At 32.0% G+C, this 27,868-nt stretch overlaps 3 protein-coding genes and 1 pseudogene across 3 annotated transcripts; 3 read left to right on the top strand and 1 right to left on the bottom strand.

Annotated features, from left to right (window-relative positions):
• Window positions 1-1,902: 1,902 nt before the first annotated feature.
• LOC133681485 (xyloglucan endotransglucosylase protein 1-like) lies at window positions 1,903-3,605 on the top strand. Its single transcript, XM_062104536.1, has 3 exons — window positions 1,903-2,306; window positions 2,683-2,876; window positions 2,967-3,605. The coding sequence occupies exons 1-3, from the start codon at window positions 2,040-2,042 to the stop codon at window positions 3,358-3,360; spliced, it is 855 nt and encodes a 284-aa protein (XP_061960520.1). The 5' UTR covers window positions 1,903-2,039; the 3' UTR covers window positions 3,361-3,605.
• A 5,705-nt stretch (window positions 3,606-9,310) lies between these two features.
• On the top strand, window positions 9,311-11,037 carry LOC133682554 (phloretin 4'-O-glucosyltransferase-like; annotated as a pseudogene).
• Window positions 11,038-11,109: 72 nt separating this feature from the next.
• Window positions 11,110-14,942, bottom strand: LOC133682555 (uncharacterized). Its single transcript, XM_062105941.1, has 2 exons — window positions 14,055-14,942; window positions 11,110-12,074 (listed from the first exon to the last, which is right to left on the bottom strand). The coding sequence occupies exons 1-2, from the start codon at window positions 14,607-14,609 to the stop codon at window positions 11,379-11,381; spliced, it is 1,251 nt and encodes a 416-aa protein (XP_061961925.1). The 5' UTR covers window positions 14,610-14,942; the 3' UTR covers window positions 11,110-11,378.
• Window positions 14,943-23,290: 8,348 nt separating this feature from the next.
• On the top strand, window positions 23,291-26,930 carry LOC133681831 (secoisolariciresinol dehydrogenase-like). Its single transcript, XM_062104987.1, has 3 exons — window positions 23,291-23,500; window positions 23,637-23,711; window positions 25,945-26,930. Exons 1-3 carry the CDS (start codon window positions 23,478-23,480, stop codon window positions 26,747-26,749), a joined length of 903 nt encoding a protein of 300 aa, XP_061960971.1. The 5' UTR covers window positions 23,291-23,477; the 3' UTR covers window positions 26,750-26,930.
• Window positions 26,931-27,868: the final 938 nt, after the last annotated feature.

The following is a 27,868-nucleotide window of genomic DNA, read 5'->3' on the forward strand; positions in this document are numbered from 1 at the left end:
AAATGATATATACAGGGGGGTTACATATTTTTAAAATATTATAAGAAATAAATATTTAATCTATATAAAATAAATAAAAAATTAAAGAATAATCATACTAACCTCATAATAAATTAAACACACCCAATATAATTAAAAAATGATCTTTATTCAACAAAGAATAAAAAAGCCCAAAAAATCATAGAGAGAAAGTATTAATTAAAATATAAATTTAAAAATTATTTTTAAAAACACACACAAAAAATCATTAATATAAAAACAAATTGAAAAAAAAAAGAAATGAAGCTAGGCCTAATAAAAAAAGGCCTGAGCACATGCTCTTTTTTTTTAAAAAAAAAAGTTTAATGGGGCGAATGACGTGCTATCCGCTCCAGCTGGTTGCAACAAAAAACAGACAACGCGTCACTTGTTAATCCTTGAATCAGGCTGCTAGTTTGGCCAGAAAAATAAGATTTTTTTTAACCCAAAACACCTAGGCAACAACACCCCTAGAAATCTTGTTAAACCAATTCATGAACTCAAAAAGCATAAAAAACCAATTCAAAACTTGAAATCAGTTTGGAACCATAAATATTTCCGAGTTTAGATATGTTTTTTTAACTGTTTTGAAGGTAAAAAATTACCTAATAAAAACCTCATATCATATAAAATCATTTGACACTAAAGCAATCATTTTGGTTGTCTAAATCTTTCTTAACAACAACTTTCTTTCTGTAAGTCAGAATCCAACGGTCCTATTTGTTTCTCCCACAAAAAAAAAACACTAAAAATTAAAGAAAATAAAATTTTATATTAAAATATCATTTTAAAAAATTACAGGGACCGATCATCTAACAGCTTTAGAAAATAGAGAATGAAAATAAATTTTCCAAGAAAATTCTAAAGAACTTTCTATATTACATGCATGTTTCACTTTCAGTCAATTATTTTTTAATTAAACCCTCACAACCAAAAAATATATAATTAAGCATTAATTTAAACTCAAAATAGCTAAATTGTACAAAATATAAGATATAAGATTGAGGATAATAAAACGAGAGAGTAAACAATAGCCTAACTGTACCAAAAGAGCCCTGGGCTTTATAAGTTCTTATAAAATTTCACCACCCGTGACAAGATGCCTAACTCCGTCGCAGATTCCTCGGCAACGAGAGCCGGCACTAATCCATAGTCGAATATTAGGCGTCGCCGGTTTAATATTGAAATAAATGGTAACAAGTAAGAACAGAAAGTAGCTTAGAACTTTCCGTGTTACGTGGCAAGATCCGAATGGGCAAGTGATAAAGGTGGTCCGAAAGGAGAAGAATTGAACTTTATTCTCCCATACCATACGCCGTTGTCATCCACCACCAATTTCCTCCAATCATGACCGAAGGACCCTACCCCACCCGTCCATGATTTTCTTTTGTTTGTTTGGTTTCTTGTTTAATAGCATTTGGATTAATAATTCTCATTTATTAAAATTAAATTTCAATTAATCTCTGATTCAGTTAATGCACAAACTAATTAAATGTAGTGTTTTAATGCTAAAAACGAGAAAATAAAAAATAAAAAAATATCCTAAATATTTAGAGTCTATTTAGTAGTGAAATAATAATTATTTTTAAAGTGTTTTTTTTATTTGAAAATACATTGATATAATATTTTTTATTTTTTAAAATTTATTTTTAATATTAACATATATTAAAATGATAAAAAAATTAATTTAAAATATAAAAAAAAATTATTTTTTAAAATACTTTTAAAAAACAAAAAATCAACCTGCTTTGAATCACCAAAAGATCACAGACAAAAGCTTCCAGCTTTGGTTGTGTGCAAAGCTGGCGCCAGCTTTTGGGTCTTTAGCTCCACCAGTAATATTGTTCACGCGTCCCCCACCTCCTCCATACTCATCTCTTCTTTTCTCTCACAACAATAATTCCTTTCTCTCTCTATATGTAACTCTCCATATATAAACCCTACCACCACTACTCCCAACATTCACATCAAATACATCTTTCCTTTCTTCTTCTCTTCTCTCTTGATATAACAAAAAAAAAATGGGGATGTTTTGTAATGGATTCTCCTTGTTTGTGATAGTATGCTCTATGGCGGTGGTTGCTTCAGGCAACTTCTATCAGGATTTTGACTTAACATGGGGTGACCGACGTGCAAAGATATTCAACGGAGGACAGCTTCTGTCTTTGTCTCTAGACAAGGTTTCTGGATCTGGATTTCAGTCCAAGAAGGAGTACTTGTTCGGGAGGATTGATATGCAGCTCAAACTTGTCGCTGGCAACTCTGCTGGCACTGTAACAGCCTACTATGTACGTACATGATGGTTCTTCAAAAAGATATATAGAGATGGTTTAATTCAATATATATACACACACACACACACACACACACACACACACACAGTCACTTTCAAACCAGAATGATTTGAAAGCAGCTCCATATAAAGTAGAATGAAATGGCCATAGCTAAAAGTTCACGAGCATGATTACTACCCAGCCCTGCCTGCACACTTTTCTTTCAGGAAACAACACATAGACGTCCACTTTTCAAAAAAATGCATGTGACTTTCTGTCAGCCACTTCCAGATTAATATCAAGTTTAAATTGAATTAATTGTTATTTCTATTTATAATTTCCTTTATATTTACAGTCTAACTAGTAGTAATTTATTTGTTTTTTCATGCAGTTGTCTTCGCAAGGACCAACGCATGACGAGATCGACTTCGAGTTCTTGGGAAACCTCAGTGGCGACCCTTATATTTTGCACACTAACGTATTCACTCAGGGGAAGGGAAACAGAGAGCAGCAGTTCTATCTCTGGTTTGATCCCACGAGGAACTTCCACACTTACTCCATCATCTGGAATCCTCAGCACATCATGTAAATCAATCCTGTGCTAATTCTGATATTCTCTACTTTGAAAAGTTGGCTTCTGTTTCTAACACGATATTTCTCACCATCTTTTTTCAGCTTCTTGGTGGACAGTATTCCCATTAGGGTGTTCAAAAATGCTGAATCAATTGGAGTTCCATTTCCCAAGAGCCAACCCATGAGAATTTACTCTAGTCTCTGGAATGCTGATGACTGGGCTACAAGAGGTGGATTGGTCAAAACTGACTGGACCAAGGCGCCCTTCACCGCATACTACAGAAACTTCAAGGCCAATGCCTGTACTTGGTCTTACGGTACTTCTTCTTGTGATTCCAAGCCTTCCAGCGCTTTCTCTGACGGTGCATGGAAAACCAATGAGCTTGATGCTCCAAGTAGAAGAAGACTGAGATGGGTTCAGAAATATTTCATGATTTACAACTACTGCACTGACCTGAGACGCTTCCCTCAGGGTCCCCCTCCTGAGTGCAAATAGATTCATGGATAAACCCTTTCTTGAGATTTATGATATTGAACTATGAAGTCCATGGATCGATGGAGATTCTTTGCACATACCCTTGTACTCCAAGTTACATTTAATTAGCTTGATATTCCGGGGCCGCCAGAATAAAATCCTATTCTTTTGCTTCTTGTTTATCTATATATAGTACTTCCTTTTGTCAGGATGTTTCTACGTTCTCCAGATAATAAAGAATCTTGTTTGAGTTTGGTTTCTCTAAATCAGTGGTTATTTATGAAGGATTATTATAATTATGATCAGTACTATATATCATCTTTTTTAATTTTAGTTCATCTGAGACAAATTAATTGTAGATGAAAGCCAAGGTTGCAGTCATGTAGTCCAATCTTAATCCAATCGATTAATTTTATTGGATGTCATATAATTAAATTGCAAACAAGGCAATGAAGAATAAGTCGATCTGTTGAGAAAATTAGAAGAAGAAGAAGAAGAAGAGTTTAGAGCCAGACAGCCCAGTTCAATCCTTCCAAGCTTGAACTATATATTATAAAAAAAATAAAGATCAAATAATACCCAATTATTTTTTAACTTTCTTGACTACGTACCCTCCTAGCTCAAAACTTGATAACATAATTGTCAAACTTGGCTCGGGATAAGAGCACCTCTACAATGATTCAATGCACTAGTCACCACTATCCCAGTTATGCATGCAGCTTTTCTGTCACCTAGAATGAGGTGCAGCAGTTAAAAGGAATCGCCATACATAACATAACAAAAACACTAAAACTGAAAGCGAAATCCTGTAGTTACTTTTATATCTTTCTTTTCCTTTATCATATATATTTTCGTATGGAATATTAGTTATTATTGATTTATTTGAGGTGTTTTTTTTATTTAATATTTTGATAAATAGTAAAATAACCAAAATACCTCTAAGAGTAAAAAGAATAAACAGTTTCGGGTAAATATATTTAGGTATTTTTGTTTTTTTAATAAATAATAAAATTACACATAAGTCCTTAAATCCAATAAATATAATTCATTGAGATCAGAGGTACTATTAGGGTAGGGTGTTTGAGCATCAATTGTTTTTGTTAATTATTAGTTTGGTTAAAGGTATTAACATAATTTATCATTAAAAATATTTTTTATTTTAAAAAATAGCATGTGACAAGGCATTAGAGACGCCATGTATTTTGGGCAGTACGTGAGGGGGCTCTCGATGGTAAAAAATAAACTTTTACCGTATCATTTGATTTCTCGTTTTCTTTTTCATTATAAGTGGCACATGTTGTTTAAATATGATTGGTTTATTGACAGTGACCTTCCCCACCTTCCCCCCTTTCATTTCTTTTTTCTACCCCGATAAAATCATGATCTTCATTGTTATTGGTATTTCAGATTCAAACCTTTTAGTTTTGATTTATGTATTTTTGTCATTTTTTCTTTTATTAAAGTTTTATTTGTTTTCAATTTAACTTTTGATTTTTAATTTGTGTGTGTATATATATATAATGTTTTTCGATTTGGTCCTTTTACTTTTAATTTCTTATTTTTTTTCTTTACTCTTTTATCAAAGTTTTTATGACTTCAATTTTATTTTTTTTATGATTTTAGTTTTTTCAATGATAATAATGATTTCAATTTAATCTATCTTCTTTTGATCTTTTATTTTTTTTTTAGTCATTTTATCAAAATTTTTATAATTTTTAATTTTATTATTCAAATCAAGTTTAGAGTTTGACAAAACTTCCCGTGTTGACTTAACCTTAATTAACATTCTTACAAAGTTATCATAACTAGTTTTTTATATATATATTTTATCTTATTTTAATATCTAAATATCATTTTTTTATAAAAATAATAATTCATCCCAGCGATGAAACACGATCACCAAGGCTAGTCTCTTCCACAACCCTTTACAGTGTTGATTGTTTAATGTTGTAGAAATTGGAAAAATCTCTTTGCCACCAATATCTACTGTATATAGTTGGGTGCTCTCGTGAAATAATTTCTATTAGGCCCTTTTATTCATTTTCTTCTTCCTAGATTGTTGTTTAATACCAGAAGCAGATTTATTAGCAGCTGATTAGTGAAAACTAATCTACTAATCTAGGAAGAATTCGCTAGTTCATTCCTCAAAAATAAATTGATGTCAGAGGACTAGAACGCCAGACTCACAGCAACCCTGCCACTTTTCTAGACCATGAGAGGTATCAAATTCAGGCTAGATGGGCACTGACTTATGCGGGAAGAGTCTTCAGATTCTGACTTTTTTTTTTCTCAGCAACTTTCCGAAATCTTTTTCCTGAGAAGTTGCTGTTGAGAGCTTAACAGCCTGTCTCCGTCCTCGAGACTTCCACTCACTGCCCGGAGTATCTTTTAACCCAGGAAATGAAAGCTGTCTAATTATGAAACAGTAACGCCATTCCATCTGGAAAAACAAATGCCTCGGTGAACTTCCCGTTGACTGCATCTACAACACAAGCAAGAAAATAAATATATGAAACAATATATTCTCATGATGGAGCTATGTAATTATTTATAAGATGATTATTAGAGGTTTATATAATCGTTAACTTCATGGCCCGTGGATTTATTCGAGATGTGCGAAAGCTGGCCCGGACACTCACGTTAAAGTAAAAGAAAAAAATAACAATTCCGAAGAGATGTAACTCAATTGATCAGATTTTAAGTTTGTTTTTTAAAAGTTATCAGTTCGAGTCTCATAAATTTCTGGACTACTAGAGACTTATATAATCATTAACTTCAAGACCTATAGAATTAGTCGAAGTACATCTTAAATTAGCCCGGACAACCACGTTAATTAAAAAAAAAACACATTGCTTATTTTCATGCCATGATTTACTGCTTGAGGCAGTTACAGAGAAAGATGTTCAAAGAAATCATCCGTTTATTTGCATGAATTATTTATGGCCTTGATTCCTGTAAAATATGATAGAAGAAAACAAAACTGTTTGGTTGAAGTTTTAGCTAATGTAACTGTTTGGTTTTACATGGTTTTTTAACAAAATTAACCGAAATGAGACAAACCAAAACTTAATTTGTTCTGGTTTGTAGATTGATTTGTGTAGATTTTAAAAACAATAGTTTAATTATTTTTTAAAATGAAAAAAATAAAATAAAACCAAAAATATTCAACCCTAGTTTTGACCGGAAATGAGATCAGGTTGGATTATTTTTTCTTGAGTGGTTAGAGTCTTTGACTTTGATGATCAAAAGAGAAAACTCAATATTTAGTTGATTGTCTCTCTTCTCTTTTTTGTCATTTCATCAATCTCTGAGTTTTTATTTTCTCATTTTTTATTGAGTATTATCTAATGTTAATTCAATCTATTCTCTGCTAATGAAATATAAATCTTCATTGGTAACCCAACATTTGTTTTTTTATTTTAATGGGTGTTAAGGCGTCTACCTCTAATAACATGCGCTATAAAATAATCTTAATAAAAAATGCAAAAAAAAGGAACAAAAATCTAAAAGCAAGAGGAAAGCAGAAATTAAAGTTCAATTTTTCTAGTATAATTTTATAGTAGTTGGATATCTGTATCCTAAAAATAAATTAGAATTTACATGGGCTGCCATACTAAATCCACACTTTCTAAAAACACGGAATTCTTGTAATTTATCAACTAATAAAAATTTAGAGTCATCATCTAATATTTTAGCCACTAAAAATCCTAACTGATTTTAGAGTTTAGATAAGAGAAAGGACATGTCACTTCTAATACATTATATCTAAAGTAAATTGCATTGTTTATTTATTTGATTACTAAGGCATTATTATATTTTTTTTCTAACTGTTAGCTTGTCTAAAGGTTAAAAATCGGTTCACCTTAATAGAGTGAACGATAACTTTATTGGTCAAACCTAGTCATTCCAAGGTCCAAACATATTTTTGCATTTGATTCTTTTAATATCGAGAAAACATTTTATATATAAGTTTATAACCCTTTATATTAAAATAAAGATTGATTTTTGATGTTTTTTTAAATTTAGATAAAGTCTCAATTCCTTTAATAAACTTGTTATTAAATCCATGATACAAGTAAGATATTAAAAACTATTTCTTTAATTTTTTTGGTATACTAAATCATGCAATGTATTCTTTTTGTGGTTTTTTTTTCTTTTTCTATTAAAAATGAAAATATGATTATTATTTTCTTAGAGAAACTTGGCCATGCATGTGCAATTTAAAATAAAATTGTATTTTTGAAGAAAATATTTTTGTTGATTTTTGTTTTTTATAAAGAAAATTGGTTTTTTTAATACTAAAAAAACACATAACATGTAGCTCACAATCCCCAAATATTAAATATGAGAGGGTAAAAAATTATAGGAACTTTCAAGATGTTATGTTAATTCATTTAGAATTGTTTTTGGGTTTTAAACAAATAAAGTTTATTTTTAAAAATAATAAAATATATTTTTTAAAATAATATTGCTGGTTTAGCCTTGCATAATATTTTTTTAGAACATGAATTTATTTAGTCAGTTTTATTTGTGTTTATCTTTTAAGTCATGAGTTTTTTAGATTGAGGATTTATCTTTTATTTATTTTAATAAATAAGTTTAGTAAATACAATCAGGTGAATATCTCATTTTGTGTGGTTGAATATCTTAATTTACATTCATCTCTCAATTTTATCAATTTTTCTTTTGGTTATTGTTAACAGAAATTTTTTCTTGTTTATTTATATAAATGATTATTTATATATTAAATGATATTTGTATAGAATTTTCGCTTAGAAATATATCAAAATAATATTTTTATTTTTTAAAAATAATTTTTGATATCATCAAATCAAAATGATATGAAAACATAAAAAATAATTTTTAACAAAAAAAATTAAAATTTTAAAAAATATAATTTTCACCGCGTTCCTAAAAAATATCTTAATAGAACAAGTAACCAAACTGGTTGTGTTTGTTTCCCAGAAAGTGGTTTTCGAGAAATCACTTTCCAAACTTTCCTGTGTTTGTTTGCCATTAAGAAAGTTGGTCAACGGAAAACACTTTCTAGTCAAAGAAAAATTTGGCTTAGTTTTCAGGAAAGTGTTTTCCTTTTATTTTGGGCGGAAAACACTTTCCCGAAGTGTGAAAAATTTAGAAATATCATATTATTTACTGATTATATCAAATTTGGTCTTTGATATATATATATATTGTTTTGAATTTTTTTTTCAATTTCATCCTTTAAAATTTATTTTTTATATTAATTTTGGTCCTCATTTTTATAATTGATATTTGCTTTTTTCTTATCATTTTTTAATTGAAATTTTGTATCTATGAAATTTGGTCCTCATTCTTTTGATTGTTACTTATTTTATTTGAAATAATTTATGAAATGTTAATTATTATTATTTTAATTTCTTCATCTTTCAATTTTTTTTTATTTTTTAGATTTGATCTCTATTATTTTGATTATTATTTATTTTATTTAAAATAATTTATGAAATAATATTTTTTTTTTAATTTCATTCTTATTGAACTTTTTACTTTGTAAAATTTGTTCCTCGTTATTTTAATAAACTTGAAAAAAATAAAACATTAATAAGTTATTTTTCAGCTCATTTTTCATGACATAACCAAACACTGGAAAGTGTTTTCTAATTTATTTTTCATTTCATTACCAAACATCAAAAAATAATTTATTTTTTAAAATTTACTTTTTCAGAATTAATTTTTTTAAAAATATATTTTTCAGCCGGCCTACACCAACTCTTTAAAGAGCGCCATTTATAATAATAATAAAAAAAGAATAACATGAGTTTGTCCCGCAATCATCCTTTAAAAAAAGAACAAGCACGTGAGGTTAGGATTTTCTTGCGAATCACAACTGCGCACTTCTCCAAATCGTCATCACAAACGTCATGCTTCAATCCATCCTCTATTATTTAAGCAAGCTTGTCCCATCCTTAGAATGCATGCTCTCACTCTTTCCTTGAACGTTGTTTCCTCCTCATTTCCACCTAGCTTGCGAGAAAAGTCCTCGACCTAGTCGAACTCTCCACTCCAGTCCTCTGCCACAGAACCAGTCACCATGATCAAGCAACCTCACTTCCTTCTGGTGACCTTACCTTTACAAGGCCACATAAATCCTTCCCTGCAATTCGCCAAGCGTCTAACGCTTATTGGTGCTCGTGTCACTCTTGCTACCGCTCTCTCCGCTCAACGCCGCATGTCGAAAACTATGTTCCCTGATGGCTTGTCATTTGTTACCTTTTCGGATGGCTACGACGATGGGCTCAAGCCTGAAGATGACAGAGTGCATTACATTTACATGTCTGAGCTCAAACGTCGAGGCTCACAAACTCTCAATGAACTCATCGTAGATAGTGCGAAAGAAGGAAAGCCCATCACTTGTTTGGTTTACACAGTACTTCTACCTTGGGCAGTGGAGGTGGCACGTGCACAGCATCTCCCAGCAGCGTTTCTTTGGATTCAGCCTGCTACTGTCTTTGACATCTATTTCTACTACTTCAATGGTTATGGTGATATTTTCAAATTGCAAGGACACTTCTAATGTTATTGCATTACCAGGGCTCCCACAATTTGCTAGCCGTGACCTTCCCTCGTTTTTACTTCCTTCAAATACTAGTACTGCGGCACTCCACTTGTTTAAAGAGCAACTGGAGCAGCTCAACCAAGAAACCAACCCAAAAGTGCTTGTCAACTCTTTCGATGCATTGGAGTTGGGGGCTATGAATGCCACTGAAAAGTTCAACTTGATTGGAATCAGGCCATTGATTCCATCTGCTTTCTTGGATGGAAAAGATCCATTGGATAAATCCTTCGGAGGGGATCTTTTCCAAGGCTCCGAGGATTACATTGAATGGTTGAACTCGAAGCCTAAATCATCAGTGGTTTATGTATCTTTTGGAAGCATTTTGGTGTTATCAAACCGACAAATGGAAGAGATCTCTCGGGGGTTGGTACAGAGCGGTCTTCCATTCCTGTGGGTTGTAAGGGATGAACAGAATAAGAAGAAAGAGAAAGAAGAAGATGATCAATTGAGTGCCTGTAGAGAGGCAATATTGGAGAAACAAGGGATGGTGGTACCTTGGTGTTGTCAAGTGGAGGTCTTCTCTCATCCTTCGATTGGATGTTTTGTGACACATTGTGGGTGGAACTCAACTTTGGAGAGCTTAGTTTCCGGGGTTCCAGTTGTGGCATTTCCACACTGGACGGATCAAGGAACAAATGCCAAGCTGATTGAAGACGTGTGGAAGACAGGAGTCAGGGTGGTAGCTAATGAAGAAGGGATAGTTGAGGGTGATGAGATTAAGAGGAGCTTGGATTTGGTCGTGGCAGATGGAAAGACGGGAGAAGACTTCAGAAAGAACGCCAAGAATTGGAAAGATTTAGCCATGGATGCTGTCAAGGACGGTGGTTCCTCGGATAAGAATCTAAAGGCATTTGTGGATGAAGTTGGCAAGGGCTGCTTCTAGCTTGCCAAAGCCCTTCAGATCCACGATATGCCATATTTGCTTGGTTGTTATGATGGATGGGTCCTTTCTAACTCTGCCCCGATTAAGTAAATGATTAGGTGACTAAACATTGAGATACTGCGTGAATTATTTAATTAAGAACAAATTAATGATGTCGTAGGCATGTCTTAAGTAAAAGTTCCCTCTTGAATGAAACAATTCAGTGAAAATTGTAAGCTCATTCTCCCTTCTAAAATAACTAGTTTTCTTTCTTCCCACAACGTAAAAGGAAGAAAGAAAAAGTATCTGTCACTTCACAACAACATTCGTACATGCTATAGATCAAAAGAATCATCCAATACAAAAGCCAACTTCCAAACCAATCTTTTTTTGTTTGATGTAAGTTGGCAAATCTGTAAGCAAATAACCAAAATTACAACAGGATGCAGAAGCAGCATCAATACATGTGAAATCATGAGCCTAAATACATCCATAAACAGGAAAAATAACAGCTTCTGCTCAATAAATTAACAGCTCATTATCCCATCGATAGCTCCAATTGAGGAGTTGATAATTCTCCACCTAGAGAAGTCTCAGATGTGCAGTATCATTCAAGCGTTTAATCTGCCAACCTGTTTTACATGAATGCTGTAACACTGTCACCGAAGAATCTTCTATGCAGATCTTACGCATCATTACTGGGCTGCACCCTAGGATGCCTGTGAGTAGGCACTTAATAGGAATTGAATGCGTGAAAACACCCACACATGAAGATACTGGGGAGGATGAGTTCCTGATATTCAAATCATGGATCGTGTGTTGGTGGCTGGCTTCCCTAAGTGAGATCTCATCTTCACCCTCGTGATTGCCAGTAGTAGTCACAAATTGTAGCCTGCTCTTACCAGACTTTTTCCTTGCGAGGCCCTGTCGGTGCCTATGAAGCATATGCTGCATATCCCAATTTGAAGGCGGTGGTAGAGAAGGCCCATCTCTGTCATGAGAAAACCCATGGCTCTCATTTTGATGGTGCAACAAGAATTCTGATCCCAATTTTTCAGGCATTCCCAGGACTGTCCTATTTAGGAACTGAACCATCCTAAATTCCACTTGCCTAATTGATTCTCCAGATGGTGCACAAAAGTCCGGCTGAAGATTTTCAAGCAGGCCCTGAACTTCAGGTGTATATATATCTGAAAGGGAGCAACCTTCCCAAAGCCCCATGCTCAAATCCATGAGTGCATCCGATGATTGTATTTGTTCCTCGGCAAAATTCATTTCCTGCAAGATTTTTATATCTGGACAATTCGCTCCACTGTATAGCACAAGATGTAGGAAAATATTCCTAGGAATATCAAAGCAGATCCTATCTATCGCAAACAGATTATGAGGGGATATATAATCATTGATTACAAACAAACAAATACAGTAGATAACTAAAATCTATCAATTTCAGATTCCAATATCATAAATAGAAAGTTAGCAATTTGAGCACCGCAAGAAAAGATGCGAAGGAAAAATTTCTAGTATTTTCAAAGCCGATAAATAATATTATAATAATGAGATAAATTTCCAAAATTGTAAGTGAACAAACACAATAATGACCAAAACTTCTCATTTCTTTTTCTCTCCTTCTCATTTCTTTCTTCTTTTTTTTAACAAAAACTTATCATTTATATACCCAAATCTGATGCAGGAGCATTCCTGATATTCAAAAACTAACATGGAAAATGAAGATGAGATAAATGATGCTAAAAAAGGTTCGGGACAGCTGAAAATTCTCACAACAGGCTCAGATTTTAGGATTAACTTCAAGGTAAAACATTATTTATTCTGCAGAAAACACCAGGCAATCCGGTCATGATTAGAAAGCTACGTGTGTCTGGCTTCCAACGCTTCAAACACTGCAAATTGGAGTTTCCTAGAAGGAGCAATGACAACTTTACACTCAAGTGTGCAGGCTTTCAGGAAATCCAAAATCTCTACCTAGATTTAATTTTCACTTGCATATTTCTGCATACTTCAATAAAATCAACGTCTAGAACTAGGGATAGAAATCACATCTGGCAGCCTTGGTAGAAAATCTGCCACCTTCAAGATTAATCACCTACTAGCAGCTACCTAGTTTGAATTTCGTGTCTAGATGTAGAAATGTACGTTTCGTTATTTTCATAGTTTGGAGGTTTGTTCAAGGTATAAATATGTTTTTTTTTCATTAATTTAAAGGGAGTTGAAGTTGAGTAAAAGCAAATTGAGCTTGTTAAGCTTTTAACTTGATTTTGTAAAACTCTTGGGAGGATCCCATTGAGTTGTGAGCTATCCCAAACTCTAATTTCTGAGTTGTAAAACTCTAATTTCTGAGGTGCAGGATTTCTCTATCCTTGGACTTCCTGATTATAACCCTTGTTAGATTGGTGATTTTCTATATCTCTAAAAGGGTGGAACATCATCCATCCTTTTATTTAACTGTCCTCCAAACTAATCAAAATCTTCTTGAACACGCCCCCCCCCCCCCCCCCAACCAAAAAAAAAAGAACAAAAAGAAGCAGCATTGAATTGTTCAATTCATTCTAAGAGGGGTTTTTCTTTATCTTAGAGTGGTTGTTTCAATCCCCATCCTCCACACTAACCAGAATTTCATTAGCACATACCTTAAGTATTTTTCCAATATCAAAATCATTAGTACTTTCATCACCTACCAAAAGCCTTAAATATCAGCCATTAAGTGCCTCTATTTCTCTATCAACGACAGATTCCTCTTGGAATCAGGTCCGCCTGAATCCCTCACTCAAAATACATGCAACACTAACCCTTCTTTTCTCAAGTGTATCACCATCCTTGATCCTCAAATTACACACATTTCACTATAATCCTGAGAAATATTCCGCAAAATTTGAAGGAATTTCATTGACAAATGATCACATGCGAGAATAAGCAATCGATTAGAGGCGGCTTTCAATGACTATTAACTGGATGTCATGCAATTCTTTGTTAACATAATACAATGTTACCAATACCATTTACCCTTTGTTTGTCGGTAAGTATAACGTACAGACATTGATATCCATTACCATGCATTAGCTCTTTGCTAGTCAGTTTTGGATAGCTTGAAATGTATGGATAAATGCGGTGAAGGCAGAGATAAAAGTCACAATTGTAAGCAAATATGATTAAAAGAGGCTTCCATCATCAACAGCAGATTGCCTACTAAAATCACATTTTTTTCAATCCGAGAGCAAATTAAAATCTTATATATTTTACCTGACAAACGGAGACAGCCATTGATCTAGCACGATTCAGGGGCGACGAGTAAACGGAATGGAAGCTGACCCCTTGAGAGTTGAAGAAGACAGCAAGAGCCCTAGCTTGTCGCTGCCCATTGGGAGTCAGAGCAGACACGTGGCACCTGCCACCGACTAAATCAGGCCTCAAATTGAGCTCGCATTCTCCATGACTGATCAAAAACACCTCCAAAACGCCAACTTCATCAGAGGAGAAAATAGGCAATGGCGGGGGCGGGGGAGGGGGCGGTGCGAGGACATTGTAAGGGTCCCACACCTTGATAGAAGGGCCGAGCCTAGGGGTACCTAGAGATGAGAGCTGAGGAGAGAGAGGCGATGCTGATGCGTAACAGGGCAGCATCTCTGGCTCCTGTTGTAGAACCTTCTTGACTAAATTATTGTTGCTGTCAGTAATTTCTCTCGCGTTAGGCTGTTCCAGCTCCTCCTCTTCTTCTTCGTCGTCGTCTTTATCTTCTTCTTCTTCGCTTTCTTCTCCGTCGTCTTGAGCTGCTTGGGCGGACTGGGTGGAGCCCATGATTATATATGTATGATTCAATTCAATGGTGAATTGGATTTGGAATTTGGAAATGCATCCTTACAAGAACATGTTTTCAATGAATTAGTGCTATATAGAATTGTAATGGAGACAGAAACAGAGATAGATGACGATCCGTTTATGTTTATGCTTTGTGAGAAGAAATGAAAGGAAGGAAAGGAGGAAGCTGTAGCAATCAGACTCGGTGGGTTAGTGGCCGTCGTGCTAGATGACGATCTGGTGGGAATGTGTCCTGTCTTGTTTTTTCATTGGATTTCCAGGCCTGTGCATGGGCCCTAAATGATTCATTTTCTCATGCCTCCCACACGATCCATTCTCAGTGATACTTCACAACTTTATGCAGTTTAGGAATCCGTACGAGGCCTTTCTTGGTTTGGGCTGTACAGTGATGTTGATTGTCCTTAATTTAGTAGTTTTTGTACTGAAAATTAGGGCTGTAAAAAAAAATCAGCTCGTGTATAATATTTGCATTATAAGATATGATTTAACTTATTAAATTTTTAACTTATTAAATTTAGGTAATGTGAAAATTACATAGGATAGTACGTTAAAAAAACCTAAGAAAAAGATGTTATGAATCTGGTGACGGGTCATAATTTATAAAACTCAGTCAATTCAAGTCAATTCATATAACTTATTGAGTCAACGTATCTATACAAAGTCCTTGCAATAAATACTTTTTTTTCTTGTCTTTCTCTCTTTTTTTCTCTTCTCACCACTCAACCTCTCATTCATTTTCCTTACAATAGAGACTTCAAACCACATATATAGTTTTTTTTCTATGTCAATCGAACCTTCAAGAGTGTGGAAGGATTCTCAACAACAACAAACCCCAAACTCCTTTTCTTCTATTTTTTTTTTGTCTTTTCTTCTAATTTCAGGTAGGGTCTCTCTTTCTCTCTGTTTTAGAATAGGGTTTTTGTTAGTTTTAGATTGTATTAGTAAATAATAGAGTTTTTTTTTATTATTTTGATTTATGAGTTTTACTAATTAAGGTTTGTTTAAGAATTATGTGAGATTCTTCTGTTTATTAATTGTAAAACCTAGTGGTTATGTGAGTTTTATAATTGACTTGCATAATTGTATTAAACATGATTGTTGACTTTTAAATTATTCCTTAGGGAATTTAGTTGTTTCTTTAATTTTTTCATATAAATTTGGTTGTTGTTGCACCATTCAATTAGCAAGTAAGGGAGATTCCAGTGGCTTTTATAGTGGCATTCAAATCGTCTTGGTAAGCCTTTTATCCCTGTGCAGCTCATATGGCCAACAAACCTTTGGTTTGGCGTCGACGATATTTTTCTTCTTCTTTGTTTCCCATCTCCTCTTTGATTTTTGCATTTAACCCTCTAAAATTTCAAAACATCAATTCATTTTTTTCCCTTCAGATCTGGTCCATGTTCTTTTTATTATTATTATTTATTTTATTTGAAGTAATTTATAATATTATATTTTTTTTCCATTTCATTATCCTTCAATATTTCTCATTTGTCATATTTGGTCCCTATTATTTTAATTACTATTTGTTTAGTTTGAGATAATTTTTATAATTGAATTTTTTTCACAATTTCATCATTTTTCAAAAACATTTCCTATTAAATTTGATACTCCTATTTTTTTTTACATTGATATATTTTCTCAATTTCATCCTTAAACATTAGATTAATTGAGAATTAAGCTTCTTGGTTGAGTTTGAGTCAAGGATTTCACAAATTATGAGTTTGATAGATTAACTTAAATTTATGTTAATTGCTTTTTATAGGATTTTTCATTGATTTTAAAAATAATTTGAGTTATCTCAGGCCTTTTTATTTGTCATTCTTTGTTAAATTTAGCTTTTTTAAGATAATTTTTGTTAAATTAAATTAAATTAAATTAATTGATTAAATACAAGCATAATATGATCACTTCATAATATTTTGTTTGATTTCATTTCCAAGTCATTACTCTTACATAGCGTGTGATCTCTTTTGATGTCATTGTGGAACCTTTCAAAGTGGCGTTAAAAACCATCTTAGTGAGCTCCTTCTGGTGGTGAGGCAGTGTCCATGGCAAAGCGATGATAAATCTTCAACAAGCTTTTCTTTCTTCTCCTCCCAAGTACGATATTGATAGCTCATTTTGTATAATTAATTATTGCCATTTTTTTTTGCTTTATTTACTATCAATGTCTTTTTTAATAACATTATTAAATTAACCAAGCTTATTTAAACTAATTAAGTCAATGATTTATGTCTCAAACTTTTTTTATTTTTTTTTAAATATTGACATCACTTGAACATCTTTTTTGTTTTTTGTATTAAGAAAAATTTAACTTTGCCCATAGCGTAGCTTGAACCACCTATCTAATACTAGCTAACAAGAAACATAAAAATTCATCAAGGTGGGTTCTAAAAAATAATATTATGACAAAAATTGTTTTGATATTTTGTAATATTCAACAAAAGTTGTTCGAAATCGATTAATGACAATTTTGAATGAAATTTGATAACAAAAGTCATAAAATCTTAAATCAAAGTCAACAAAATTACAAAAATTGCCACCAAATCTTTTAGTTTTGTTATTAATTAATATAGTTGACAAGGACGATCATTGAGTGAGAAATCTAATGGTAATCCACAAGAGTCACCAGTAAGAAATCTCGTAAAACTTTTTAGGAGAGAAGGATTGTTATGCCTTATCGTGCTAACACTTTTCTTTTGTGTTTTAGGTGTTTTTGTATTATACTCTACTCTTAGAAAATAAGATGCGTAACTTTCTATCTATAGGGAAAGCTAAAAAATTTATAAATAAAAAAATATTAATTTGCTTTTTAAATAATATCACATGTGTTATTTTAGGCTACTTTTATAAATTTATTCAATCATATCCTTACTTGATTGTTTATATGTCTAGAATTGCAATCCTCTATATTAATGACATTCTAGTCCTTAATTTCTAAATTTTATTTACAATCAAGTCACACTTGATTAATCATCTCATTTTAATTTCTAACCAATGATTATTATGTGTGTAATCCATTGGGTTCTCTAATAAGTTGATCAAAATATAAATTATAATTATAAATAAAATAAGGTTAAATAAATTAAACAATTTAATTTATTATCGATTCAACAATTGATTGACTAATATTTGAAGATCAAGTACAATGTTTAGCAATATATAATGATATGACGTTGCTATGCATTCCTAACTTCTTCATTATGAGTAAAAGGAATTGTATTTTCAAGAATATAAAACATTTTATCTTACTTAAGAACAATTCTCACATTACAGTACCAGTTCAACAAGTTTAGTACAATCAATTTGTTAGCATCAAGTATGCTGCGTGAGGATATGTTACTACTTATTTTAATCTATCAACCTATTCATGTAAAGATACCGAGTATTATTTTCATTCATATACATTTAAAACAAAATTCAACTAAGATCTTTAATCATAACTTGGTCTTCAATTATTTTCTTGCAAATTAATAGCTCGCTATTAATTCAGGACATCTCGATTAGATCTTCTAATAGGTTGTGATCCCATTTATTTTATATCATCTTAAGTAACTTTATAAATAAAAATAAATTAAATTAGGTAGATAACATAGTATATCAATCGCAACATTATGTGATATGTATCAGTTAGGTGACAATTCTTTGTTTAAACCGATTATATATGTTTTGCCTAACTACTGCCTCTAATCTTAAATGATCACAAGTAACTCATTCAAATCATATAGTTTAGTTAAGTAGAATCTAATTTTATAGCATTAAACATATTCGATTAATGGTAACCTTGAAAAACATAACAAGTTATCAATGAATAGAACTCTAGTTTTATGCATATATAATCAAAAGGCAATAAATAATGTTCTTAATATGTACTTAATATATTAATGAGAGATTTATTATCGATTTTTAATTAGGTCTCATTTCATGAAATAATTGATATATCATGCATAACAATTATACATTAATATACACCCTAACATACCATTTTAATTGGATGATTATAAACATATCTAAACTACTTTCATTGAGTCATCAAATAGAATTAGGTGGTCAAAACCTAGATAGATATTGCAAATTTTTATAAGTCTTTTGCGAGCATCATGGTTGTCCTCCAACACCATTCTTTCTTTATATTGAATTATAAAATAATTCTTTCTAAATTATATAATATTTACATAATTGAATAAAAAACCTCAATTTACATTTAAAGGGAATGAGATGAGAAAATGATTTTGAAACACTAGAAGAAAAATAGAGAAAATGCAGGACATATATGTTCTATTTAATATTATAATCATCCAACCATAAAAACACAATCACATTGGTCTTTAATGTCTATAACCATCCATGATGCATAATAACACATTAATATGCATAAATTAATATATTGCATGTTTTAATTATAATTATTGGCTTTATATGCAATTTGAATTAATATTTCTAACGTTTAGAAATATTAAATTCAAACCCAATTTGATAATTTCCCAAACTTAATAAATTTTATTTAATATTAGTTTTTCAATGAAAATTTTTTTTTCAAAATTTAATAAGAAAATTAATCATTTTATAATTATTATTAATATCCTAAACTATTTTTAGAACAATTAAGTAAAAATAGTTTGGCTTAAAAACTCTATTTACTTTAGAAAAAAAACCATTTTTCTAAATATTATTTAAATTAAACATTTTAATTAAATCTTAATCCTATTAGGATATTACAAAACTAAAAATAAAAATTGAATTAGAAATTTATAATCCAATCCTAATGCTATTAGAAAAAATAATTCTGTAATTAATCTAATTTAGGCCTTTTATTTTAAAATGTAAAATCAACATTTTATACATGGAGGAGGCCTTTTATTTTAAAATGTAAAATCAACATTTTATACATGGAGGGGGCAAAATCATGATCCTACCCCAATTATACTCTAAATGTAATTAGACATAAGTTGTAGGGGTAAGTTTATAAATTAAACCCAAAAACTCCCTAAATAAGGCTTCGGGGGCATAATCATAAATCATACCACTTTTCTTTCTTTGGCTGTTGCAGCCGACAATGGGCTCACTGCCCACCGCTGGCTGCCATCACTAGCAATAGTATCGGTAGTGACAGCATGGCTGTTGCCACCCACAACAACACCACAATCATATGGTTCTGCTGTGGTGAGGTGGCAGTGCTGATGTTGTCGTTGATGGTTTTCTCAGCACCAATCCTTTTTTTGAAAAACAGTTGTGAGTATTTTAGCCTGTTTTGGAAAATCTAGTCGGACCTAATTGAAATAGTAATTGAAATATTTTTTTAAATCATGAGAAAACAAATATTTTTCAGAAAAATCAATATGCACACAAAATTAATTCACAACTAACACCAATAACAATTAAAATATGCAATTAACAACTTGAATTGTCTAATGGAGGCTCTGTTACCACTTTTGAGTTTCTTAAAACATATACACGAAACGAAAATGATAAATTTAAAACTTTTAGGAGTCTAAAAGATTTTATCAGATAGATCTAAAGTTGTTTAAAGTTTATGTGAAGATTACCTGAAGATCAGATGCTTTTTTTAACTTTGAATATTTGCTTCAAGGCTGAGTTATTATAAATCACAAGTTATTCAAGTGTCTCACCTCTAATAGTAGTCCACACGGACCATCAATGAGAAATCTTTTAAGTCCTTTTTAACATAATATACACCAATCTTAATAACTCTAATTAATATCAAGTTTAAACAAACATTGACTAGGAACAATACTTCGATGCAGTATAAATCTCATAATTATAATAACTTTTAAAATTTTATATTCAAAATATTTTTATTCCATAAACTTTATCTTTATTATAAATTTATTAATTAAATATTAAAAATAAAAAATAAATAAATTATTGGTACGTGATCCTTTCATCTCCACGGAGGGGTATCACAGTTACTGATTCAAATCAAATCCATCCACTGGCAAACCACAAATCAAAAGTCTTCTAAAACTCAGGATCTTGTCAATCGTTCAGCACAGTAATCTGTAAAGCGACCTGTAAGATCATCGCCAATACGATTTTAAAAAAGTACATAATTAATGATTAAGACAATTAATTATCGACAACATGCTTGTAATTACCGTTAGCGTGAAGCTACTTTAATGAGCATCATCATCCACATGGGATTTATAATCAAGAGACAGCAAACAGTCCAGCTCGTAGGATCGAAGAGTTGTCTGATGGCTGTCTCCACCATGTCAAGGAGATGACAACCTCGTTATTCCTCTAATGACCCAATTATTTGTAATTATGATCGTGATTTAATACTTGTTTAATCCTCTGTGCTTCTTTCCATGGCTTTGTTTTGCGTTTTATAGGTTAGGTGAGCTCGCCATTGATAAAGATTAAAGACAGCGCTAAACCCGTTGATGCACCGGGGGGCCCACCACTGATCCTTGTTTTCTTCTTGATTTCCTGGATCCTGTTGCTTTTGGCCTCAGACTTTCAGACTTTTTATATTTTATCCTTGTTTTTTAGAGTCTAAAGTGCTGTTTAGCTGCTGGTTTGAGAGCTCATTTGGTTGTGTTAAGGTAGTGGTTAGTTTATAATGTGTTTTTTTTTTTAAATAATATTTTATTTTAGACTAAGATAATTTTTTAAATTTGTTATCTTGATCATTAAATTGAGAATATCTTACATGAAAAAAATAATAAAACTTAATTTCTAATGAATCTAATAATAATAAATGATAAATTATTACTATTATTATCACCGTTATCATTATAGTTATTATTATTATAATCATTATTATTGTTATTGTGACCATCGTTATTGTTTTCATCAATATTATTATTGTTATTATTATTATTATTATTATAATTACTGCTATTAATAAAACTATTATTACTAATAAATAATATTATCATAATTATTATTGTTGTTGTTACTACTGTAATTACTACAACTACTATTATTACTATTACTACTATTGCTATTGTTACTATTATTATCATTATTATTTTAACTATTTGTATTATTATCTAATAATAATAATTATTATTGTTATTATTATCTTTTACATTGTTAAAATCTTTTTTTAGTAATAAAAATGGTTAAATATTCAAATTCTTGATTTTAAAATATAAAAAAATAAAAATTTTAATCTTTTACATTGTTAAAAAAAATACCTGTATCTAAAATAAAATAAAATATTTTGTTCATATTATTTTTATTTGAAAAACTTGTTGATAACCTTTAAAATATGTTTTCTAAACTCGGTATAATATTGAAAAATTAAAAACTAGTTTTCAAGTCTTTCTTTCTTTCTTTTCCAATCTCATTTAAAAAAAAAAGAATATTACTATATTTTTTAACAAAACCTTGAAGAACCCTTCTTCAGTCAAAAACAGAAAAAAAAAGAAAAATATTAGATACCCAATCCTTTAAGGTGCATAGAAAACCTTAAGAATTTAGTTAGATTAGTAAATAAAATTGTTTATATTTAAATTTTAAAAAAATGTAAAAAAATAAAATTTTGTAAATATATCAATTTGAATACAAATAATTCACTGGACACTTAATCAATATGAATAGTATTGAAAAAGTAGTCAAAAAAAGGACCCTTCTAGTTTAAAACCAAGATAAATTAAAAAAATAAATAAAATTGAGCAAGGAGCTCCTAGGGCAGGGGCTATAGGGTAGTCTTTTATAAAGTTCACTTTCACAATAAACTTGACCTCAGGGATAATAATAAATAGATACGGTCGAAATATATGGTCGGTCCAGCCATCAAGCTTGCGTGAGAATCCAGAATCCAAATCTTATGATCTCCCTTTCCTTTTTTCCCCTAAGAATTTATTGATAGCCTAGTAATTCCCATCTAATGGGTATCGATATCACATATTTTTAGATCAAGATATTATTATTAAATAATCTTTTCCATTCATGATTATCATCTCAAATGCTCAAATATGAACAAAATAGAGACCACTGTAACGACGCTTTATCCTACAATTATTTTGGAAATAAAATCAATTTTGATGTGTTGATGTTAAAAATAAATTAAAAATATAAAAAAACATTTTATTCAATACATTTTAAATAAAAAAATATTTTGAAAAACAACTGTTTCTACAAATACCTAACAGGCTACTTAATGAGTTCACAACTTATATTATAAATCACAAAGCGATCCTCGAGCTTCAACATTTTGTACAGTTTGACTCAAGATTTATTCATTAACTCATCCCCTAGTTACAATTCCATTGAAACTACACTAACTGAATTGATACATTCAGTATACTTCCTTCTATCACAAAAAATAAATTCCCAACAATACAAAATATAAAAAAAGGCAACCCTTCCTTCATCATTTTATACATCATAATCACTAAATAATAATAATAATAACGTCTTGTAATGAAATTGATAGTTTTTTCAAGTGAAAGATTACTATAAGACGTCTTGTTTAGTCATGTTCTGAAAGAGTTTTTGATATAAAATGTTGATTTTAAAGAAATCTTGATGGTTGGAGCACTGATTTGCGAGTGTCTATGAACGTCAGGGATGCATCTGTAGTTATCCATAGTTTCGTTTTCTTTTATGTGTAAGGATGCAACTAACACGAAATTAATACAAAGGAGCAATACCTTCCATTGGAGAATCATTAAATAGGGCGGGTCACTAGTGCCTCAAGCCATGTTCATACTCTCTCTCTCTCTCTCCCCCCTCTTCTCTCTGCATGGAAATGTGTGTCTGATATAAGCTGCTGCAATCACTTTCAATTTGCTCCCTTTCCCACTTCAGCGCCACTAAGCCCTTCCTCGATAGATCCAACAGAGTCTTCTTCTCCCTCGAGTCTTCGCTGCAGACATGCTCAGGTCATATCTAGCCAGGTATCTGCAATTAAAACCTGAGCCTGTGCTTCTGATCAGTACTAACACTTCAGTGACCTGCAGCACGCCATTTTATTTCTAATTATATTTCCTTTTCCTCGTGTATATATATATATATATTGAAAACTATATACAGAGGGCTCAGGTTTATTGCTGCCGATGTGTTGATCAGTAGGCAAGGAAGGAGTTATTCCACTGGTAGTGGTAGAAGGTAAGTTCATCAACTTCACAGGCTATTTATAAATCACTTACGATAACTTACGATTTTTGTTTGAATCACCCCCAGAATTCAGGCTTGATCACGTATGATAACATGGATCTGCAGTTTAATTACTATATCATGTTTAAATTTGTTTCACGCATGCCTATGTGTTTTTCTGTTTTTTTAGTTTCCCTAATATTTATTAATATTGTTTTAAATCTCGTCGTAATTGATAATTTAAAAATTATGGATAATTTATTCATGAGAGGACGTTGACTACTCTCACAAAATATTATTTCCTACGAATTGTCTGTGTGTTCCAATTTAACTCTGTTTAATATGGGACAGTCAACAATAGCTAGCAAAGCATCTACATCATTAATCAAGTACTGATGTCATATGATTTGACATAAGCACAAATTATTAACTGTAAGCATCTAAAACGATTTTCTTTTGGATTCTGTCGTAGAAAAAGAAAATTCATAGAATAACACAATGTAATAAATATTCAAGAAATAATATAGTTTAAAGAGTTGCTTATTACATATCTAATTCGCAAGCTGTAATGGTTATCTGCCACTCAAATTGTAAAATTTATTGAAAAATGATTAAATAATGAGAGAGATGAGAAAACAAAAACTTGAAATAACACTGAAACCTCGATAACAACATCACTGATATCATTTAAAAGATCTTGATGTGATGAATTTAGCGATAATGAAAAATATCACCAACGATGATAGCAAGTGAGTTTTGTTATCTTTGGACGGCTAGTGTGGTCTACTTCGTTCACTATCTGTAATTTTTTTTTGTGTCATTGAATTCTTTTTGTTGAGATTTTTTCAATGGCACTTGTGATATCATTATTAAAGTTTCAATATATTTATGAGGTTCTTTTTCTTATGTTGTTTTTTGTCTCTCATCTTCACTCCTTGTAAATTGTGAAGATACATGAGAGTAAAAAAGAAAAAAAATAAAATGATCCTAGAAGTACATTAAAACTCTAATGATTACATCGCCGATAATATTAAAAAGATCTCGACAAGACTAATCCAACGAGATTAAATAAGGTCACAAACGATGAACGGATTGAATCACACGAGCCTCCAAATGTGTTTGGGCTCACCTGCCTTTGAGTAACTTGTGTGATCCATTCCAATCACCGTTGGTGATATTTTTTGGTATCGTTAAATTCATCTCGTCGAGATCTTTTTAATGATATCAATGATGTTGTTATCAAAGTTTTGGTATGTTTTCGATGTTTTATTCTTAATTTCTCTTTTTTTATTGAATCATTTGTCCAATAATTTTGTAATTTAAAATAGTCGCAAATAATATTTGTGATTCGCGAATCATAAATTAAGCCACATTTGTGACTCGTGGATTGTAAATATGAATTTTTTAAAATGTGCTATTTTCATATATGCTTTTCGCAATGTTTATTTTATCATATATATTTTTTTTTTATCTATGTTAGAATCCCAAAAAAACTCCATATAGAACGTTTGAACATGTGAGGCGGTGCATCTCCGTGGTATAGCACGAAGTTTGGTAGGCTTCCCCTTCCCGTACCGGCAAGCTTAGCTGATTAATTTAGTAAAACAAAATAGAGGTGACTGCCGGCCTCCTCCATACCGACAAGCTTTTGAAAACGTGATGTCTGCACAGGAAATTGTCATAAGTTCCGCATCATTGCATATTCTTCATTTCTACAGATCGATCTAGCATGGCCATGCTTTTTCCTAACTCTTATTGAAAACGTGTCGACTATCTTTATTAACAAACTAATTACTTCAAGGGTGATGGGGAAATTAAGCGTAAACTGCATTTGATCTGACCAGAAAAATGGATTTAGTTTTGAAGTGTAAAAATTAGTCTAAAATAAACCAATATTTACATGTTTTGCTGGCACAGCAGATGCTTTGGCCCTGGTTCAAAGTTTGAGCTGCTATACAGAATCACAAGACAATGCTGTGACAACTTCGTTGTTTGTTTCTATTCGAGTAATAATGATTTGTAAAATAATTCTTAAAGAAACTATCACGAATATAAACACGAAATAAATAGCCAGAAAATATGTTAAATCACAATTACTGCTATATTTTCTATATATTCGATTTTGTTATTTATAGCACTACATAACATTTGATTGTCTGCCAAGACAACAAAGCAATGTTCACAATCTTGTTGCAGCGTATAGTTTATAATATATACTGCGCTCGTGTATTTTCTTTGTAAGCAGGCTAGAAGGCAAGGTGGCCCTCATAACAGGAGGTGTGAGTGGCATTGGCAAGACCACAGCCCACGAATTCATCAAGCATGGAGCACGAGTCATAATTGCTGACATCGAGTCAGAAATTGGTCCACAAGCTGCCAATGAGCTTGGTCCTGCAGCCCACTTTGTCCAATGTGACGTGACAGCAGAGGCTCAGGTAGAAAAGGCGGTGGATATTGCACTGACAAACTATGGGAAACTTGACATAATGTACAACAATGCTGGTATAACAGGGCCATCGTTTCCACCAAGCATCGCAGACCTTGATCTAGATGAATTTGACAAGGTCATGCAAATCAATGTCAGAGGCATGGTGGCGGGGATCAAGCATGCAGCACGGGCGATGATACCCGCTGGCTCAGGGTGTATTCTCTGTACATCAAGTATTAGTGGACTCATGGGCGGGCTTGGCTCACATTCCTACTCAGCGTCAAAATCTACAATCCCTGGAATCGTCAAGTCCGTGGCGAGCGAGCTATGCGAAAATGGGGTTAGGATCAACTGCATTTCTCCAGGTCCGATTCCGACCACACTCTCCTTGGCCCAGATAGGCTTGATGTATCCTGGTGCTTCCCAAGAACAGTTGATTGAGATTGTGAATGGGCTCGGGAAGCTGAAGGGGGCTAAGTGTGAAGAAATTGATGTCGCCGAAGCCGCCTTGTATCTGGCATCAGATGAAGCAAAGTACATAACCGGGCATAACCTCGTCGTGGATGGAGGGTTGACCTGCTTTAAAAATCTTGCACTCCCTTCTCCTCGTGAATTTGTGTAATTTAGCATCTGCCATTCTCACACCTTTTGGCTTAATCATCAATCGTTCTTGTTTCTTGTGAAGGTGATATCAGCCTACAAGGACATAATTATATATTATTCACTTACAAGTGAATCTGACAGCGTGTGTTTTTCCACCATTTAAATATCCTCTTCAAGTGATATTAAAAATATATTCTTCACCATATCTTAATATATTAAAGAAAATAAGTTTTTTATAAGATGATGGCGATTGGGTGCGTGAGGCGACCATTCAGTTCCCAATGGTCCCCAGCAACAGGAGAGCATCTCTCACGTGGAGTGATAGGGAGGCAGACAGCCGATGAAGTCCACATTGGATTTCAACCTTTGAGACTTTGACAACGCACGCAGATCGACGGTACACGCAGCAAAAATCAATGCGCTCTCAGCAAATTCTGTTGGCACAGCCGATTGATTTATCGTAATGAGAAATTTATTAGACAATCTACTATCTTGGCCGTCGGATTGAACTGAAAAAACGGGAGGGAGGAGGGTTTATAAAATAATTAAAGAGTAAACTATTCTTTTAGTCCTTAGGTTTTTGACTCAGTTATGACTTAGTTTTTCTTGTTTGATAACAGATAACTTAGTCCCTTTGACTGAATCCTGTTTTGAATTTTTTAAGTTAACTCTACTGCCAAATATGGACCTGGATTATGAACTCCACTATGTCAAATTATTTTTTAATTTTATTATATGAAAAAAATATAAAACTTAATTTACTATTAACCCAACACTAAAAGATCAAATTTAATAAAAACACCACATTTAATGATGAAACTTTTAAAAAATAAAAGATAAAAAAACTAAATGAAAAAAAAAAAGCCAAGACACATAGGCTTGAGTGGCCCAATGTGGTTAGGTCTGTTACAACAAAGTCTACACATATGGGGTTTACGGAAACCCGTGTGTGTAGAACAATATTTTTCTTTTTTTTTAAAAGAAGTGAACCATTGTACATCCAATAAAAAAAAAAAACATAGACAACAAGTCATGTGTAGCATGAAACACAAAGTTATTCTTAACAAGAATCAAACTCACAATCTTTGACTAAAAGGGTATTTGAAAACGTGGTTATAGTTACGGTTGTTTTTTAAAA

The sequence above is a fragment of the Populus nigra genome, chromosome 2 (assembly GCF_951802175.1).
Source record: "Populus nigra chromosome 2, ddPopNigr1.1, whole genome shotgun sequence".
NCBI classification, from domain to species: Eukaryota; Viridiplantae; Streptophyta; class Magnoliopsida; order Malpighiales; family Salicaceae; genus Populus; species Populus nigra.

Excerpts from the sequence above, each read along its gene's own strand:
- LOC133682555 (XM_062105941.1), bottom strand. The coding sequence starts at position 14,609 with ATGGGCTCCACCCAGTCCGCCCAAGCAGCTCAAGACGACGGAGAAGAA. Across the intron at positions 12,075-14,054 it reads TGGCTGTCTCCGTTTGTCAG|GAAATGAATTTTGCCGAGGA; the intron begins GTAAAATATATA and ends AAAATCTTGCAG.
- LOC133681485 (XM_062104536.1), top strand. The coding sequence starts at position 2,040 with ATGGGGATGTTTTGTAATGGATTCTCCTTGTTTGTGATAGTATGCTCT. Across the intron at positions 2,307-2,682 it reads GCACTGTAACAGCCTACTAT|TTGTCTTCGCAAGGACCAAC; the intron begins GTACGTACATGA and ends TTTTTCATGCAG. Across the intron at positions 2,877-2,966 it reads TGGAATCCTCAGCACATCAT|CTTCTTGGTGGACAGTATTC; the intron begins GTAAATCAATCC and ends ATCTTTTTTCAG.
- LOC133681831 (XM_062104987.1), top strand. The coding sequence starts at position 23,478 with ATGCTCAGGTCATATCTAGCCAG. Across the intron at positions 23,501-23,636 it reads CTCAGGTCATATCTAGCCAG|AGGGCTCAGGTTTATTGCTG; the intron begins GTATCTGCAATT and ends AACTATATACAG. Across the intron at positions 23,712-25,944 it reads TCCACTGGTAGTGGTAGAAG|GCTAGAAGGCAAGGTGGCCC; the intron begins GTAAGTTCATCA and ends CTTTGTAAGCAG.